Source organism: Apteryx mantelli, chromosome 1, assembly GCF_036417845.1.
Source record: "Apteryx mantelli isolate bAptMan1 chromosome 1, bAptMan1.hap1, whole genome shotgun sequence".
Lineage (NCBI taxonomy): Eukaryota > Metazoa > Chordata > Aves > Apterygiformes > Apterygidae > Apteryx > Apteryx mantelli.
The window spans coordinates 58213922-58234101 of NC_089978.1; the positions used below are offsets into that span (position 1 = coordinate 58213922).

The 20180-nt window shown below is 38.7% G+C and overlaps 1 protein-coding gene across 2 annotated transcripts in view; it reads left to right on the top strand.

Moving 5' to 3' along the window:
• The window catches only part of GPC6 (glypican 6), a 769191-nt gene that overhangs the window by 696282 nt on the left and 52729 nt on the right, over positions 1-20180 (top strand). For both annotated transcript variants that reach the window (XM_067293321.1, XM_013951337.2), the window contains exons 5-6: positions 4284-4414; positions 12262-12405. In XM_067293321.1, coding sequence (XP_067149422.1) covers positions 4284-4414; positions 12262-12405 — 275 coding nt within the window. The remainder of the gene's footprint in view (positions 1-4283; positions 4415-12261; positions 12406-20180) is intronic.

Consider the following 20180-nt stretch of genomic DNA (forward strand, 5'->3'; position numbering starts at 1 on the left):
ACCCACACAGAGTTCCCCTGAACTGGACTCTCTGTGAATTTAAGGGTCTGTTCTTAAGAATTAAGATTTCAAAACTGAGACTCATGAATCTTCTTGATTTCATTTTGAAATCTTTCCAGCTGCTCCTGTAATAATATTCATAATGTTTTTAGGAGAAACAAAAAAGTTAGGACAACAAAGCATTGTGCATACTGTTATATGATTATAGATTTGAAGGGTTTATGCCTGGGAGGGACCATTACATCATTTTGACTGACCTCTCATAAATCTCAGACCGTTGCATTTCACCTGATTTCTACTATATTCAACCTAATAGCTTTTATTTCATTAAATTGTATAGGTTATCTTGTGTTTACATATTGCGTGTGTTCATATAGAATTGTGCAAGTGAATAACAAGGGTCTGGGCTAGAGTGTGGGTTGGGGTTAGCAACTAAGAGGGTGCAAGTTAATAAGCTGAAGGAATATTTTCCAAGGGAGAAATTCAGCTTAAGAGGACACACTGCTTTTTTTGAAGGGATCAATTTTATGGGTAGGAAATTCAGCCCGAATTTCTGTCTGAGAGCTAACTTAAAAATTCAGTAGATAGAGGCCAGTTAACTAGAGTAGTGATTATGCTTCCCAAGAGGCCTGCACACTGTCAATATTATTGTCATAATTGTATTATGATTGCTTTGCTCTTCAGGCTTCTTTAGGTCTGTCAGAGACATTCTGGATAGGTTTGACTTAATATTAGGGACCCTGTGATGGTGAGGGGAAGGGTAAAGGGAAGAGTTCAGTCAGACAGAGGCTGGCAAGGTAAGCAAATCATTTTGGAGTTTATCGGAATAGCACTTGCTCATCCTCTCCTGCCTGGCCGACCCTGTACTCCTACCAGGAGTTAGGAGTAATCTAGCAGGCCAGCCACCACTAGATTAACCATGGCCCCACTCACCCACTTGAAACCAGAGAAGATAATAGAAGTTCTCAAACAACGTCAGTTTCAACTTTGCACCGGAGCTCATCTAAACCATGCCATCACCCAAGTTTTCTAGTCTTTACCCCCGAACTAAGCCCTAAAATGAAGTTTATCTGAAAGCCTACCCACATGTGCCAGCCTCAGAACTAATGCTGCAGCAGGAACTTGTTTTACCTGAGCTCTTCAAACCCCTCATCTCTCATCCCAGTGTTTATCCCATTTATCAGTCTTTGCTTCTTCAATAGGTCCCTGTATCAGTCCCTGCTTTAACACCATCCCAGTCTCACATTCCAGCTCCAAAACAAAAATAAAGGTGTTGCTATAACCTTCACCTCAGTGAAGGTGTGGATAGCTTTCAAATTAAACTTTCTTCTTAACCAATTGGTGCCCATGGTTACCCTACAGCACTAAATAAAAGATTGCAGGGCTCCAAGGTCAAGTGATGTTGTTGTCTCACATCCGTACTGCTTCAGGCTGGCTTCTATGCAGATTTGGGTTGTGAATAGCTACGTGGAATGGCCCAGAGTCATTCCAAGCCAGAGAAGGAGGTAACAATTTAGGAATACAGATAACAGGGGATCCATTGCTTGATTTTGCTCTCTGCTCCTCTTTTCTTTTTTTCCTTCTCCTTCTTTTTCTTAGCATATAGCTATAGCCCATGTGACTGAACCATAACTTGCCTCTCACCCTAACTTGAACCCAAGCTCTTGAACCTACCATTAGACCTGTACCAGAACCATATCAAACAAGGAGGTTCAACATAGCAATAAGCTCACAGAGACTTTTGCCAGCCAGGAATTACCCACATTTCTCACTCTCTGCCCACTTCCACTACAAAATCTCAGGCTACTCTTAAAGCAAAGGCTAAGGCTATGAACAGGGTTAAAGTTCAGAAGATAGAAGCTGATGAACTAAAAGATGTTTTCTTCTAGCGATACAAACTAAGACAAGAACAGATCTTAGTTTGTATCTCCTACTATTATTAATTTTGAAGCTGAAGACACTTTGCTCAAGGTAAGGCTACTCTTACAGTTAAAGACGTGGTTCTTGTTCAGTCACAAATGATGCACTCTTCTCTTCTGCCATTTAGCTGAAATTCCACTATAACATCACTCCAAGATTTATGCCAAAACTAGCCCCCCTACCAGTAGTAGTTTCAAACCAGCATCTGTTCTCATCCTAGATCTCCAGCTCCCCTCTCGTACTAGCATTTGCCTATTTACCCACCTCTGTTTCTACAAACATAGTCCCTTATCCCAACCATGTACTTGATTGAGTTCAGCAGTGGACTTGTTCCACCTCCTTGTTCTAAAACTAGAGTGAGCTGGTGCAAAGAGATACCTATCCTTAGCTTAAGCTGTAAGCTACTCCTGTAGAAAAAACAAGATAAATAAAGCCGACTGGTTTCTGCATTAAGTAACCCTAATCTTAACCCTAATCCTGAACTAAGACTAAGCCACCTAAACCAAGGCACTGAAACGTGCATTAGAATATTTTCTAACACTGGTTCCAGCAGTTAGGATTTAGGTTTATCACATGACTCACAAAGTGCACAGACATGTATATTTTATGCAAGTCATTCTGAACTTGTGAAGAAGAAAATACTTTGTACCAGACCACAACATCAAATTCTCTTTGCATGTGGAAAAATTGCTAAAATACCATGGGAATCTTTAAGTGTATGTGTGTGCATGTGTGTATCTGTGTGTGTATGAAAACTGCTTTGGTTTCTCTATCAAAGTCAGGTGCTGTTTTCACTGGGTTTCCCACTGGATATGGTTTAATCTAAAGAGATTTTTAAACAATGCCAGCCCAAATGGCACTTTTGTTAGAAATTGAATGCCTGCTGTCTCATCATTTCTCACAGTTAGCAACAAGTGCTTTATGCCCCACTCCAAATAACTGGAAAACCACTCTTTCCAACCTAAAAGTACTGTGAAATATTAGATCTGAATTTTCAAAGGTGCTTAGGTACCAAATGCCAAGTGATTTCAATTTCAGTGGGATTTTTAGGCACGTATTGATTGTATCTAAAATGTGAACATGTCCTAACACTCAGGTCCGACTGTGCCTGGAAGCCCATGGCTCAATTGTCTCTTCTTTCCATACGTCCACACAGCCAAGTTTCTGTGGGAAGGAAGGATGCAGGCTAGAGAGGAGGCCCGGGACTGCCCAGCCAAGAGCACAGCTAACACTATCATCAGGGCTGTGGGATGCTTCACATCTTCTGGAGAGAGCTGCCGTGGGTCTGGTACTTTCCAAAGCAAAACACCAGTGGGGTCTGTTTTGGAAGGCACTCTGGTTAATACCAGAGTATTTGGAGTCTAAGACTGAGGGATAAAGAAAGCATGTGAAAATTTTTGTTTGTTGTGTTAAAATTGCAGATTTATTCTGTTTAAAGCTAATTAGATGCTGGAAATTTAAAATGCTAACTCATAATAGACCAGGATCAAATGCAATGTTCAAAGGTATAGTATAATTGAAGTTTATGACATGGCTTTTGCCACAAAAATTGTGATGAATCTGTGTCTGTGCATAGACGATGTATGAACATCTTTTATGATGTATGAAAAAAACTTTCTATTGATATTAATTTATTTTCAGTTGCTTAGTTTTTACTTGTTAGTGAACACCTAGATAAAATTATTTTGGAGCCGTGCACCAATGTAAATTAGGCAAAAAATTGTTTTTAAATTCCAAAACATACAAAAAATATATCTTTCTGCATACAACTTTCAACCACATTTTCAAAACATAACAAGGCAAACATGGTTTATACCTATGTGCTGTGGCAGAAATCCAATATTCGTTTGCTGTTCATATTGCAAGAAAATGAGATCATTAAGGTCAAAAAGAACAGCTGCTTTAATTATAACATCCTGATTTATCATAGCAAAGTTTTCATCATCTCACACAAACTCTAAGAACATACCTCCTGGGATTATTTCTATCAACCTGCTTTTTCTCAGGAAGAAGATTATATGAGTACACTCCAGAGCACTGGCTGTTTGAGTGTTGCGATGCTGTGTAGAAATAATTTTACCCCAAGCTCAATAATGCTGTGGCAGCTATTATTAATCTAACTTGTACAATCTTGAGTCCTTTTTTGTGCTGGCAGTGGTAGGGGAAGATATTTTCAACAGTCAGGAAGCAGCACTGCAGAGACAGGTTTCGCTGCGCACCCGTCTCTGCAGTGCTGCTGCCACACATCCACGCTCCCTGCCCCGAAGCGGTTGGCATCCATGTCCCCAGCTGGGGAAGCTGGTTGGTATGAGGCACCTGGAGGTATCTCTCCTTAAGGGAATGGCTGCTTTGTGTTTTAACAGATGCTATGCTTCTGGTAGCAGAGAGATTAGAGGGACCATTCAACATTGAATCAGTCATGGATCCTATTGATGTCAAGATTTCTGAAGCCATCATGAACATGCAAGAAAACAGCATGCAGGTGTCAGCAAAGGTACTGTGTGAGTCGCTCCTTCTCTCTTTCTGAGTGTCACAAACAGGGGGAAAAACGTCTCTTTCAGTTTTCTATCCAGGCTTTAAGCAAGATTGGCTAGACCACTAGAACTTGTATTTGTTTGTTCAGCAGTTCACCAGGTTGTCTTTGAATCCTTTCTCTAGTTAAATAAGCACAGAAGTTTTCAAACAGAAGTGTCAGAGAGAAAAGTACTGTTTAGTAAATTGCAAATTAATAGCTGCAAGTGGTTTAAGAAAACAGAGACCGCTGAAAATTGCTGGTAGCCCTGTAAGCAATATCCTGCAGAGTATATTTGATAACTTCTGCTTCTGTCTCATCTGTGATTCTCTATATTAACATCCAAACACATTTTGATCTGTCTAGGTCAGACTGCAGTACAACGTGTTTGAGGCGAACACATGAAATGTTCCACTTAACCTCCTTTAATAGCCACTCAAGGGAAATATCATTACATTGGACAGCCTCTGATTACCAGACCTTGGTTTGATGGAGTTTTGTCTGGATTCTGACATGAAAATAAACAGAGTTAATGATACTATCTTCCTTCTTTCCATTTTTAACATGTGTGTATACACAGATCACCACCATCTCCAAACTCCATATTAATAAGGCCCTTTGAATTCAGTAGCAGGTGCTGTTGAGCCAGTAGTTAACAATTAATGTCTTTTCCTTAATATTCATCAGTGCACTGCGGTTCAGAATCTGAAGTCAATGGTTTGCCAGGTTCTCTGTCTTAAGAGTTTCCATCTCCCATCGATCTCCCAGTAGTCAGTTAGACGCTGGCTGGACTGCTATCTGAGTCAGTTAATTTCCATTGCTTGGAAGGAAACGGCTGTAGATGGGAAAAACATGGGGATAAAAGACAGGAGGCTGAGGTTAATATTCTTCCTGCCAGCCCAAAATTAGATGCTCTTTATGGGCCCAGTGCTGCAGGATGCTAAGGATTTCCATCAAGAGGCTCTTTGCTTTCAACCTACATGAAGTTACTCAGGTTTTAAAAGCAGTCTACATCCTGCAAGATGAGGCTCTGCTCTGGCAGAAGCAGTCAAGGAGCTTATCAACCAAATTCTCTCAAATACTTTGGAGGCTAGTTTAGCAAATTCAGCTCTTACCTCAAAAAAGAAACAAAAAATATTTTCACTAAAAACTCACCCAAGGCTCAGGTGTATTTCATTTTCCTTTTTACTTGCTTCATTCTCACAGTTTTTCCACTAGACAGGAAACTGCATTTCCTGCCAGAATCCAATGACATCACCTTGGCATAAGCTCATCTCACTACTCATTTGCAATAGAGCAGACTATTTGTCCTATCCCTGAGAAATATTTTATTTGCTCTAAAGGTTAATAAATCACAGAAATTCCATCTGCACTTCAAAATTTTTCTTCTAAGAGAAATCTTAGCCAATATTTTTTTTTAATCTTGAGAAACAGAAACCAAACTATAGCAGTGAAATTTATTTTACTATATTTTCATAGATAACAGAACTATCTATGCATGGGGACTTTTGTATTTTATATGTAGACCATTTTTCTCCTGAAAAGTGATTTCCTTATTTTCCCAGGTTATATCCATCTTTTTCAAGTCTTAACTCATGAAAGTGCTTTAATGTTAAAAAAGTATAAGAAGGCAAAGTCTTTGAGTTCAGTGCTGTGATATTCTATGTCATATCAGATCTATAAATATGATACATGAGCAGACTTTGAAACAATTATCTGCAGTCTAATTTTTTCCCCTTATACATACTTGACTGCTTAGATAGAGCTTCAGTTACCTTGCCAGATGTAATGGGGTGCATGGAATGCAATTGCAGACCTAATCTAGGAAAAGATCCACACTTGTCATTTATTCTGAGACTCCAGTCAGAAAGCTTCAGGCAGGATGCTAAAATCACACCATTTTCTTTTTCTTCAGACAATTTTGCATTTTGCATTTGACTTTACCCTGCTGAAAACATGGTAACTAGGAACCGCAACCATTTTTCCACAAGTCAGTCACATGGGAAAATGACAGTGCACTGATAATGTCGTGGCTACAGCAGCTGCACACACACAAATGATACTTCACCGCTGACATGCAGCTACCTCCACTAGAATATCTGGCTGATGTCTGGCATGAGTCTCTACACTACTCTCAATAGAATTTAGGGCCATTTAGCTACTGTTGTATGTTGTTGTTCCTCTCTTAAAATGAATGGAACAAATAACCATGGAACAAATAACAACGAACAGTTTCTTTATCAAGGACCTCTCAACAATTCCATGTTCTTTGCCAGCAGAAGACCTGGAGATCATTTAATTCAAAACCCATCCCTCTTCTGTTTCGAATATTTCTATAAAATTGCCCTATTCCAGAGGTCATTACCATTAAATTGCACTACCAGTTTGTGTTTATGTTGCAAGGTGATGTTTTGTATTATACCAACTGCAATTATATATTGAAATCTATCTGAGAAAAATATATATTTGTTTGGCATAACACAGTTATTGTACGTTACTGTTCATATGGAGGCAAAATTAAGTGAGTAATGATGTATGATTTTCAACATAACAAGTAGAAAAAAGTAAGTAAGAATGCATGTTTTTATGTGAATGATGAGGTCTTCAATTTTAGACATCAGCAGAAAAATATATCATGAACTTCCTAAGTCCTCATTTTTATGGTTTCTTTCCATTCTTAACTTGATGCAGTACTGAAGATTTTGTCCAATTTCTTTTTTCTATAAACACTCACTCCTATTCAGCACTATTCTTCTGAGAAATAGTCGTCATGGTTATGGCTATACTGATAAATAAAAGAGGGACAAGTAGCAGTGCCTGACCTTGAGGCCAAGTGGCACAGACTGATTCATGCCTATGCTGCTGAGAGCTACCTTCTCTGGAGCTGTTTCATTCTGGAACAAGCTAGTTAGGGCAGTCCAAGGAAAAGCCAATGAATTAACAATTAATCAGTGTGGACAGTCAGGGCTTATTGCTCAGGTTCACGCCTTGTCTTTCATTTCTTTAATAGAGGCAAACCCTCTATCTTCCACTCTTGATGGGTGCACATTAATATCATTGAGACAGAGAATTATAGAGATGCCACATGTACCTCTTCTGTCTTTGTACTTCCAACCAAGGACACACAGGCTCAGCCATATCCCAGTTCCAGTCACTCCATAAAATGGAGCATCTCTGTTCCATCAGCTCTCAGTCATCAACTTTTATTGTTTGTATGCTAATAGGAGTTGATTCTTTTAACAAAGTTCACATTAACTAGGTACTGGCATTATGCTAAGATCCTCTGATTCATCTTGAAGCTGGAATCCTTTTTTTTTTTGGTATTGCTCTGCAATCTGTATTCAGCACCAGGCTGTTTAAAATGTCTGACCACAAACATCTAGGCTGCAAATACTGCTCATCTTGTGAGGCTGTCACGTCCATGAATGACAACCATATGAGGTCCTTATTTTGCCTCAAGGAGAGTCACATTCCTGACAGCTGCAATATCTGCAAATGCTTTTCAGAAAGGAGCAGTGATCTAGCAAGTCACACCACAAGGCCTTTCTGCTAGAGGAATATACATGCCCTGAATCAGAGCCTGGTTTCCCTCCTCCAAAAAAAGAACGGGCTGAAGATCATCAAAATCAGCTTCTGTACGTTCATCATCTAACATCTGCAGCCATTCTGACAGAGTGCCTTCTGCAAACCAAAGCCACAAAGAGTGCAAAAATAGCCAGTCTGGTCTGTTTGAGATGCCAAGCAACACTTCTGCACTTTCTAAGAGTAGGCTTTGTGATATAGGTCCACCCAAACTTCAGTGGTGTTGCCTGAGGGCTGCCTCTGGTAGCAGTCAGGTTGCCGGAGACTTACCCTGGGTTTCCCCTGATAGTGTCTGAGACATGTTAACATCTGCATTATTGAAATAATGCTCTTTGCCATTTGTCAGTGACACTCTTTGATATTTGAACATTACAGTGCCATAGTACAGCTCCAAGTAATAACATGCTCAGCAACAGCCTGGTTATTTCTCAGGTAACAGCATTATATTCTGTATATCATTTGTACTCAAGATTTAGTCATAGCAGATATACACCTCAAACTCCTTCTCACAGACGTAATTCAGGGAGTCATATTCAGAGGGTCAAAACATATCCATTTAATAACATTTTTAATAGCTTTATCCTGGTCAAAACAAACTGGGATCTGAACCTTCAAAATCTTCCCATAAAGCTGTCAGTACCATTACCTTGATTCTGTATTTCCTGCTTCAAGTCAAAGAGTAAATCCTACATCTGTTCCATTTTAACAATACAAATGTTTAGTAAATGACATCTGCAGAGATTACTTGTTCACAGGGAGTGAAGGAAAACTCACAAAATAGCAGAAAAGATGCTATAACATCCATTTTTCTTCAAAATGGATAAAATTCACAATCTGATTACATCAGCATAATTTTCTCTTCATTGCTGCCCCAAATACAACACGTTGGACTATCTTCTGCATTTTAAACAGGCTGGTTCTACATCAACATGTTTGGCTGCTCTAAGTGTCATTTGGCCACCATGCCAAGATTTCTGCTCCTTCATAAAGGCTATCCCCAGAGCCGAGTCTCCCATTAGTGGATCTTAAATCTTCTTTTATCCAAGCTGATGGATGTCCAATTTAACCTGTAGATATGTGTTCCTTTCTTGGCAATTACCTCAGCTAAAAGAATGAATGAGCTCCATGACATAGCAGACTACCTATGCATTATTTATAAGAAGGAAATCTTCATAAAACTACGTCCAAGTTTCTTCTTAAAATAGCCCCAGAGTTTCATTTTAACAAACCTCTTCATTTATCTGTGTTCTTCCCAGAGCCCTGTGCAGGAAAAATATAATGGCGCTTTTCAGGAAAAAATCAATACTATTTTAGCTGAAGATGCGAGTCAATGGAGCAGAGTCATATAGAGATACTCAACAGGAAACGCTGTGCACAAGCACATGTTGAAATAACAGCATGGCTCAAGACTTCAAAGAGGATAAATTCTTTCTGCTGGGCTTCAAAACACTGAGTTCTTCTGGGAAAAGAACTCTTTTTTTTCCACAATAAGACCAGTTCATACTATTAGAGCCTCTATTTAGCCAGCTCTCTGCATTGGCTATGTTGACTTGATCTCATGGCTTGGTTCACATCCCTAAACAACAGAGAAGTCTAGTGTCATTTGAAACACTCAGGGATATTGCATCTGAGTTTTAATTGCCAGTTCAACAAGGAATTGGTCTTCCAGAGGTCCTCTGTTAAGGCAGTCTTAGCAGATATCTCAGATACCCTAGGACACCACGAATGAATATAGCTGCGGATGAGTGGGCAACCAGAGTTTTTGATCTCCGTTGCCTGAAATGGGAGCTTAGATATTTAGCTTAAATATAGACACCTACATGTACACACCTAAATTTAGGTTTCTTAATTTCAAACAGAATACCTTCTCTAAATTCAGATGAGATGAATTGCACACATTACATATAAAGTGCTCCTTTTTTTTTTAAAGAGAGTAGATTTATGCTGCCAATTCACAGCATGTATAATGAGAAACCTAAATATTTTCCTGAAATTGGTAGGTATCTCTGAATATCTTTTTGAAGAAAATATTTCATGTGCTTTTTCTTAGGAAGCACTTGTTAATTTCAGGTTGTCAGCTTTACATTTTGTATTCTGTCAGTTAACACCTGGGTGCAAATTAGAAATTGTCTCTTTTGCACTGAAAATATAGTTATGGAATATCATATCCTTACTGCATTTCTGCTAGCTCACTTAAAAAGTAAATGATTTCTTCTCCCTGATGTAAAAATGGCCATTTAGATTCCACTTCTATTATTGTCTGGTTGCGTGTAATTGTTGTAAGTAATTTTATTCATACAACCCTTATGCTACAAGTAACAACATAGTCTATGCTAAGTTTTTTCAGTATGCAACAAGAAAAGTAAAATATAAATTATTCAGACAGAGTTTCCCCACATGGTCATAAAAGTAGCCTAACTGTCACATACACTGTGAAATTTAAGGGGAGGATTTCGGGGTCCTCATTTTCCTTTACCATGAGATTCAGGTCCCATATTTTGAATAATTGCAGCTTGTGTTTGTAAGCAGATACCTGAATGCTTAAATAACTAAAGGAGATTTCATAGATATATAAATAAACTTATGTTTTCTGCTCATAAATGATCTTCAATCAAAAGAAATGAGTAAATTATTGTAAGTGCAATTGATGCCCCCATGACATATATTTGGCCCTTAACAATGTACAGTATTACTCATAATCATGTATACATTCTGAATATTAATTTTGGCCTAATTTCCTGAAAAATTCAGAACTTTTCAAACTAGAATCATCTTTCCTAGTTGATTAAATTAATTTATTGTCCAATTATCTTCACGATTAAGGAGGTTAGAAGCTATTCAGAAAATCTTACAGATAGTTTCAAAACAGACCAAGCAACGTTTCACGCATAAATTAAAAATCCCAATGGCCATACAACAGCTGACTTGCTGGACTTTGAGCCAAAACAGACATGATGACTGGACATAAATTTAGCATGGGTCAGTTTCTTTCAGCAAATTTTGAATCATTTGGGGCCTCTAAATTAACATCAGGAAACCTAGCCAAGAGCTAATTGTAATGAATCCTGAAAGCAACAAAAGTCATGATATCCATACCTACTTCAAGAGAGAACCACTCAAGGCAGAATATTGTCTAAAAGTGAAACATGAGCCTCGGGGATCACTGGCTCACAACATAGCTACGATCTTATTTGCCATACAAAAAAGGAGGACTCTGGTCGTACCAATAAGGCACAGCATTTGCACCACCACAAAATTCATTTGGGCAAATAATCTGTGTCTAGAATTAGAGTTTAGTAAAAAATATCTTACAGGAAATGCTGAATTTTTTTTTTTCCTTCTCAAAGGAGGCAAAATGTTGAAACAGGCAAAATATAATGCTCACAAAAAAAGAAAGATGATTCCAGAACTGAAAAAGTTGCTATGAAAGCAAACAGCATGACCCTACTTCATCAGAGCACTTAAAAAATTTAATTGTGTGAATATTCTACCTCCCTTCAACAGAGCAACTTCTATAAGAGCTTCTCTGAGATTTATATTTGATATCCAGTAGTCTAATGTGTCCTCTGAGTCCTTTAGTATGCACAATATATATGCTGCTGAAACTTTTTTCCAAACAGGAGTATATGAAAAATTTCATAACTCTGAACATTATTTTTTTTATACCTAGGAAACAAACACACTAGCAGAAAATAACTCTCACTATTGCCCTCTCAATATGCCTCAGCCCTCATCTAGAGGAAGGCCTGCTAGGGAATAAGGAGGTAATTCAGTTATAAGACTATTTCATCATTGACCTTTTCTCTGAGACTACAAACAAGATTATCAGGTGGGGATAGCTGTGGATAGGGATTATGAATGAGCTATGATTCTGGATAAATACCACTTTTAACAAAATCTGAAACAATTATCAACTGAGTCTTGCCACAAAGGACTTTCTTTTGTTCTTTTCTCTTCCTGAGCAGATCACAATTAACATGCTTTCAGGTGTTAACTTCTTAGAACAATCACCTTCCTGAACTGATTTAAGTGTTTTTACAGTCCCTGTATGGTATTATACTTACACTGAGCAATTAATAATGCTTAGTTATTAATCTGAGTTTTAATGCAGAGAGGGTGCTCAATTTACTATTATCAAACTGCCAATCAAAGCTAAAGTTTCAAATATGTGAAAGAGAAAATACCTCTGTAAAATATCAGCTTCTCTTATTCTGAGATTGTCATGCAACCTACAATGTTTCTTTCAGGTTTTCCAAGGATGTGGCCAGCCTAAACCAGCACCTGCACTGAGATCTTCTCGTTCTGTCCCTGAGAACTTCAATACCCGGTTTAGACCTTATAATCCAGAGGAGAGACCTACAACTGCTGCTGGCACAAGTTTGGATAGGCTGGTAAGGTAAAACATGTGCCATTTCTGAATTAGCAGAAATGGCTTAATAATAGGATAGAAAAGTGGTAATCTCCTAATAAAGGTTTTTTAATAATTTCATAATCACTCTATATAGTTTCTATGCCAAGTGTTCCACTGTTCAGTGAATCTTTCTTTCCCCATTGGAAATAGTACAGAATTGCATTCTAGGGGAGCAATATGACTCAGGTTTTATGTATTAGAAATATTAGAAGATAATAAGCTCCTTCCTGAAGGCCAAAAACCAGATGATCCAAGACAAGTACTTTGCAGTATGAATGCTCTTTGAAAAGCTATCTGCATCAGATATTTTAAAAGTATTAAATTAATTTTTAGCAGCCAGTTCTTTAACATATACACTTGTAAAGGTATATTCATTTATTCCACTTTTTTACTTAACTGTAAAGTTAACTGCTTTGTTTCCATCAGTCTCAAAAATTGACTTTTATCAGCCAGAACTTCAGTGATCATTAATCTTGCTTTATTTATTCAAACATTTCAAAAACGAGACTTTAACATAAGATTGTTTTTTCTACAACCCATCATTGGATTGACGTCTCAGACTTCACTGTTCCTGCTATTTATACATTTGTAGAATTCTAGTGGGCTAATTATTATAGCTGTTAATATTGTCTCAGCAATTATCTTGAGGTAAAGTCAATAGGAAAAATTAAAGAGTTATAAAGCATCTGAATCAAAACAAACCTTATCACATAACTTCAGCTTGCCAAGCGTGTTGCTGAATGCCTGGGCACCGTCGCTCCTGTTGCTGGTGCAGACTTTCAGCTCATCTCAGAGACCAGACAGTCGTGCTGAGGGCTGTAGCAAGAGGAGCACCAGGCTGAGAGCAGCCACCGCCAGCCAGGGAGCCAAGGTTTTGGGGAGCTGTGCTCCTGCTGGGTGCGCCACCTGCACCTCAGCCTTCCCTTATGCTTGCCAGCCGTGCATGCGTGGCTTTCCATGCTGGGTTCAGCGGACCAGCTCTTGTGTCCTAGAATTGGCCAACGTGAAGTAAAGCATCGCTGAAGCCAGTAGGTTTTGGTCATGCTCTGGACAAACTTAAAGGTTCCAAGCAGAGGAAATGGGAGGAAGAGCATGAAAAGGAAGGTTGGTAGCATAGTACAGCTTGGTTTACTACTATGAAGTAAAAGCAGTTAAAGCATTTTTGCAATGAAAAAGAGAGATTTAAGAGGCATTCCATATTCACATAAGAAGAATACTTCCAAACACATTAATATCTTTTTTAAATTACAAACTTCCAAAATACTGATCACCCTGAGTAGAGCAGAGATTTGTCATATGCTGTTGGCCTTTAAAGGCTGTAATTAATGAAAATTTCCAGTGCAGATATTCCTTTATAAATCATAATAGCTTAAAGGCTTTCAAAAGGGAATTTGTCCCCATATGATTTAACTAGGTTTGTTCACCCATTATTTCAGAAAAAACAAAGAGCTTAGCTTTGCTGCTGCTACTTTAAAAAGTTTTGCAGCCAAATACCTATTTATTTTTCTTGCAGGTGATATTTAATTTAGAAACTATTCATTGCTTGTTAGCAATGAGTAGTGGTTTCAGATCCATTTCCAAATGGCAGCGATGCGCGTGTTATCTCCTTTTGGGTTAAGACCAACAGTCCCCAAAGTTAGAGATGGCCGCTGACCTCAGCTGGAGCGAGGAAAGGCTGCTTATGTGGATTAGAGCAGAAGGCATCATTTCAGAGCTGTAATCCCTGAGCAGTGCTTGGGAAAGGTCACTGCCTGCATCTCTTACCAGCCCGGGTAATTTTATCCAGAAAGATATAAATGCTGCACTCTTTCCTCGCAGGAGCACAACTCATCATCCCGCCTACATGAGACCCATTGCACTTAATGTGCTGAATCATTCCTTCAATCACATATCTCTCTTCATTAACTATAGACAGAGCCTGGAGGACCAGCTTCACTTAGATCCTCCTAACCCTTGCATTGTTAAGAGGACTTAAGAAGAATCCCACTCAAAGCAGTTTTCTAGTTTGCGCACTGATCATTTTCTATTGCTTGCTAAACATAAGCATACAATATTAGTATTTTGACAGTAACACCAAGCCATCAAAGCTCCTTTCGATTTTTATAGATACAAAATATATGTATAAGGAGTTATTATTACCTACTTTTATGTTACAGGAACTTTTCCTTGTGAGACAGTTGACTATTCAGTATTACATTAATGCCTTTAGAAGTCTGTTTTGGCGATTTTTTTCATAAAACACTGTCAAACCACTTAACTTTAAACTGTGATAGCAAAGTCCAAACATGAACCTATGTAAATCTTAAAAGGTGAAGTGACAATTCTGCTTTCATCTGGTTTTGACAGCATGTCCTCAGAACAGACCAAGTTATAGAAAATACTCCTTCTGCATCTCAATCTTATACAAACACTAGCCAAATTTTTCAGTCCTCAACTGCCCATTTATAAGTCTAATTCAACTGAGCATATTTTATCAGGTATGTTGCACAAATCAGCTCTTATAAGAAGCCTACACTGAAATCACCCAGTGATGAACCCTTCTGAAAATGTGCTCCTTCATCCTTGGCTGAACCTGTTTGATTAATCCAACTACTGCATTCCAACAAGAAAAGGTGTTTTCTTGTATTATTATCATAGCTGGGACCAATAAGGCTTAATAAACAAGGAATAAATCAAAATAATTGTGTGAAATGTGAAAAAAAAAAAGAAATATCCCAGAACAGAAGTGGTATAACTGGCTTAAAATGCATTAGATATATTTAGGAAGTCATTTAGAGCTTGAGAGAGTTGTCTAAGAATGGGTGTAAAGTACCTTTTGAGACACCCCAGAGTATCTGAAACACAGGATCAGCAGACATGGCACAGTATTGGAAGAGACCAATATTCTTCTGGAGCAGCAGCTGGGAGCCAAGTAGAATATGCTGCAGCATCTCAAACAGTACAAGACACCTATGTTCAGGCAGCTAAATCAAGTCTTTGCAGCACAGAGCCTAAAAGTTAGGCTCCTTCTAAAGTCAATGGAGAGAGACACACACCTTTGGAGAGTGATTCACCCCACCTGTTGTAGACCACTCTCACAGATTGGGAAATGGAAGGCTCAGCTGAGTTATTCACGTCTAGACACACAATACTGTTTCAGATACCCAGGGGTTTCTAAGACATCTGACTGAGCTGGCAGGACAGCCCTTCGAGATGCCCATGTCCTCTGGGGCTGGTGGTTGAAGGCCAGATAAGATACCCTAGAGGAGAATATATGGCATTTCTGTTCCATTACCATGGCCACCTAATGCTATTTGAGATGTCTATGCTATTCAAGATGTCCAAATGTTACTGGCAAACTTACAGGTGACTGAAGTCTCCTGCTGGCTGAAGGCAAGCCAGAATACCTCAGAGCTGCTAAAATTACAGTATATGCTTATATTTAGGTAACTGGATTCCACTGTTTCTCTACTGTGTTTCTCTCACAGAAGCCAAAACTAGGACTCTTCTGATTAAATATAGAAATCTATAGTATAGATACCCATAACTAGGTATCTAGACCTTCTAGTCTGGAGGACTATCTCAGTACAATCTGTAGTTTTATTGTTAATGGAGAGAAACAGAGAGTTTCATTCACTTGTCTAAACATCAGTTTAGACAGCTAAATTGAGATCAAGTACTTTTAAAGCATGATTTATCTCATCCTAAAGCACACGTTTAAACATCTCAGAGATATCATTCCCTATCCCTCTACTACAGAGGTGCCAAAAGTGACAGCCTTAGACTAGGCAACAAACAATTGCATCTGAAGTAAGACAAATACTGTTAGAAATTATATAATTTTAATTACTGATCTCAGTTGTTTCTGCAGAGTATGGTCTAAGATTTCTCATATACAATCAACTGCTTATAAAGACTCGTTATCTTCTCTGTAGTTGCCTGTTTGGTATAACCTGTTTCGTTTTGTTTTGTTTTGTTTTTCTATTCCCTGAATCTCTTTCCCTCTTGCTTCCCAGAGGACTATCTGGAGGACAATGCAACATGGTGTAAGCTTTGGTATTCTTATTCTTCACCTTCATTCCCATTTGTCTTTGTACAATGCTGGGCAAGACACTTTTTAAGTTTCATCTTCACCTTCTTTACTTTGTGTGTCTGTAGGTTAAAATGCGAGCAGTTCTTTCTATAATTTTACACTCTAGCTCATTTAATTTTGACTAGTGCTTAGAGTGGCTAGTTCTTTCCTGTATGCCTGCTTCAGGGATGGTTCTTCACCCCCAGGAAGGAGTGTGTTCCTCCAGTGAGCTCAAAGCCAACTTAGGTGTCCACATGGTCTCAGACTCCCCCCTTACACATGCATGGCAGTGGGGACACTCTGCAGTGGCATTCAAGTCTGTGGCCTATCCCTTAAGACAGCACTGGAGCAATGGAAAACTCTCCAGCCTTCCTGAGCTCCCTCCCTAAAGTTGTCCCTGCCTCACTGTCTGATCTTGGGCAAACCACTTAGCTTCTTTGTGAAAGTTTGACAAAGCAGATTCCCTTATACTTTGCAACTTCAGAGAGCTGCTAAGTTTTGTGAATTTTAGGTGCTTATTGGGTTTCAAACAGAAGGCTTCCTTGGCAGGGAGTTCAGCAGAATCCAAGGGGAAGGCGGGTATGCAGCACCATGCAGACACACATCCTCTCACTTGTGAAGTACCTCAGAGCTGTCCACTTGGACTATTATATCCTGCTCCTTGGCAGGACTAATTAGTCTACAGAGAGCACCATGCTGATATAGCCATAGTACTTCCTATATTTGAGTTATCTCAGGTAGCTCTGCATCCAGTGCATCATTGTACTGTGCGATGCTGCTTGGATTCAGCTGGAATTTCTTCTGAGAACCTATTGCAGCCCGGCCCCAGCTGGACGTGTAGAAAATAAATTCCACATTCTGTTTCAGGAGAACGTGGGAGCTTTCTTCATTTTCCGCAAGGGAGCTGATGCACTATTAAACATATAATATATAACGCACATGCATCCTATGGAGATAGGCAACTGAGAAATGGACCATGGCATTTGGGGAGTGATTCACATTCAAGTATAGTATAGTGGCTGCATAGATAAGTGGATGAGCACACACCCAGTCTGAAAAAGAAACCCTTTCATGCTCCTTACTCTAGAGAGGGGGATATACTGTGTCACACTTTGTAGGGAAGTGTTCTTTTATCTTCCCTCCTGCTTTCTTTAAAATAAAGTCTCAATTTTCGTAAGCAAAATTCCCTGAAACATTTACTTTAGGAAAATAGTGGGGTGCATTTTAAGTGTGCATTCGTTCATTTTTTTTTAACATTTTTAGATTTGATTGTGTGATGATTTTTGTTACAACAAAAAATGCTAGCAGTAACCTGAGAATTCTGTTATGAACAATTTCTTCCCAGTTTTTCCAAAATTACAGGAAGCAGAAAACATAACCCAAGAAATGAATCTGCTTTGCATTTTACCCATAAAAGGCTAAAATTAACAGGACAATATACTTTGAAGACACTGATCTGAATTACTCAGGAAATCCTCTGGGGCACTCTGAAAGTGGATTTTATGTTTCAGTTTTGTTTGAATCCTGAGATAGGATGGTTATTCTCAATATTTTATTTCTCAAGGGACCCTAGAATAGAATCCTGTAGGTATAAATCTTGGAGAGTTTAAAAGTAAAAGCTAAACTCTCTAATACTGCAGGACAGATATGAATTTTTCAAACACCTTTTGCATATACAGCCCATAGGAAAAGATACAAACAACGAGCATGTAAAAGACTTTATAGCTCAAGAAGCATCAGTCACATTTTTAAGAGTTAAGATAACAGGTTCATGCAGGTGTTTTGGAAGCCCACTGACTTCCCACAGGCTTCCCTCACAACCCTTAGATGCCATGCTGTTAGAGGTGTCGTTTTTCCTTGTGCCATGTCAATCAGCAGATAACTGCTGTCAAACCTAAGGTGTGTAGCTTCTCCAAATTAAGATTCTGTGTGATTCTGTTTCTTATTAGCTGTCTGGATATAATATGCAAAAGAATAAATATATTTTACGACATCTGTAGTGGTCATTTGGTGTCAGATTTAGAATTTGCTTAGTTCTCCTAAAGTAGATGTTTGCTCAGTGTCTGGTTTTGTTTATTCTCAGTTCCTGTGTCACAGCAATATCTAAGTAAGTTTAAGTTGGTGCTATCACTTTTTCCCTCATGGTTAATACCAGTTTCAGGTGGCAAAGGCAGATGAATGATAGTAGCTGTCAGAATCCTCCCGGGAGACCTGCCAGAGTTCTTTTCTTAAAAACTGATATTATTCCATAGCCTAGCTGAATGGTTCTGCATGCTGCTATATCTGATGCAGTGCATTTCTAATGTGTGTGAGGCAGTTACTAAGAAAGTACGTTATAACAGTGGTTGCCTCCAACTTTAGGCAGAATAGGCCTGCCTGCTGTTCAGACCCTGTTTAGTATGAGCAAGAGAAAAATGTCTTCCAACAAAATAAGGAAAGATAGTTCTCTACCTTAATTAGTCATCCAAGAAAAATGCAGTCTTGATTTTCATGCAGTGTCTGCCATGCCTGAATAATGATGTATTGCCTGACTCCCTCAATGAACACAATGCTTGCTTGAGCATCTTCTAAATATGTACTTGTTACTGCTAGCTGAACTTCCTTTAAGTGATGGGTGTGAAGACCCACTGGGAGTCACCATCTCGTCTCCAGGAATGTCTTAGAGGCATAAACAGTATTATGTAAACCTGTTACCAAGATGGGAAATACAAAACCTGCAGGCTGAATCCACTCCTGATTACTAGACTTGCCTGCACACAGTACAAGGAAGAAATGGCAGTCATGGGTCTTCGGTTTTCATACACTGAGGCATTATGTGATTCCTGAGCTTGGTTATTAAAATAAAGAAAAACAGGATAACAAGCTAAAGGTTGCACAGCTGTGACATATCAAGCCAGAATAACTTGAGATGGGGTTTATTTGCCCTAGCTTTAAACATCTTTAATGTTTGCTATCAAAGTCTGAGTTATCACCTTGTTACTTCATTAATTAGTGGAGAAAATTAGGCACCTCCAAACCTTGCTTTAAGATACCTATTTGGAGATGACAAGAATCTGAATTATCCTCTGAACTACGTATTTCTCCTCACTGAGTATGAAGAAAATCTAGTTGATTAGCTCAGACATCCAATTTGTAGATGTCTAAATATATTTTTTTAATGTTGGTCTTTGGAGTTAGCCTCCATGAATTCAGAGCAAAGAAAAGGAGAATTTGGTCTTTAAAACATATTGATAGACAGGCAACTTCTAATCATCCTCATTGTTGTAGTATCGTCAGGTACCGAGAAGGATCACTCATCTCCAATAAAAACAGTTTATTCCAGAGGCTGCACAAGTTTTATTCAATGGTAATTCCCCCTTGTAAATCTGAATTAAAATCCAGTTCCTTCCACTTGATGTTTCAGGCTCCGTTCAATAAAGAGTAGGTTTTCTTTTTCCAGTATACAGAAAGTTTTTATTATCAGCCTCTGGAAGATGAATCTAAGCAGGAAATACATCAACACAGCTCTTCCAACTGAGATATAGATCACGTTTCATTTCATGTGTCTGCATGAATTTGTATAGCAGAAAGAGTGAATTCTTAATGTTCTTGCTAATGCTAAAGACAGACGGTGACTCTATAGCCATCCTCTGCACTTTAACATTTTGGCACGATATTAAGAAAAGAAATATCATTTAAAAACTGCTAGAAGGGCTTGTGTCCTC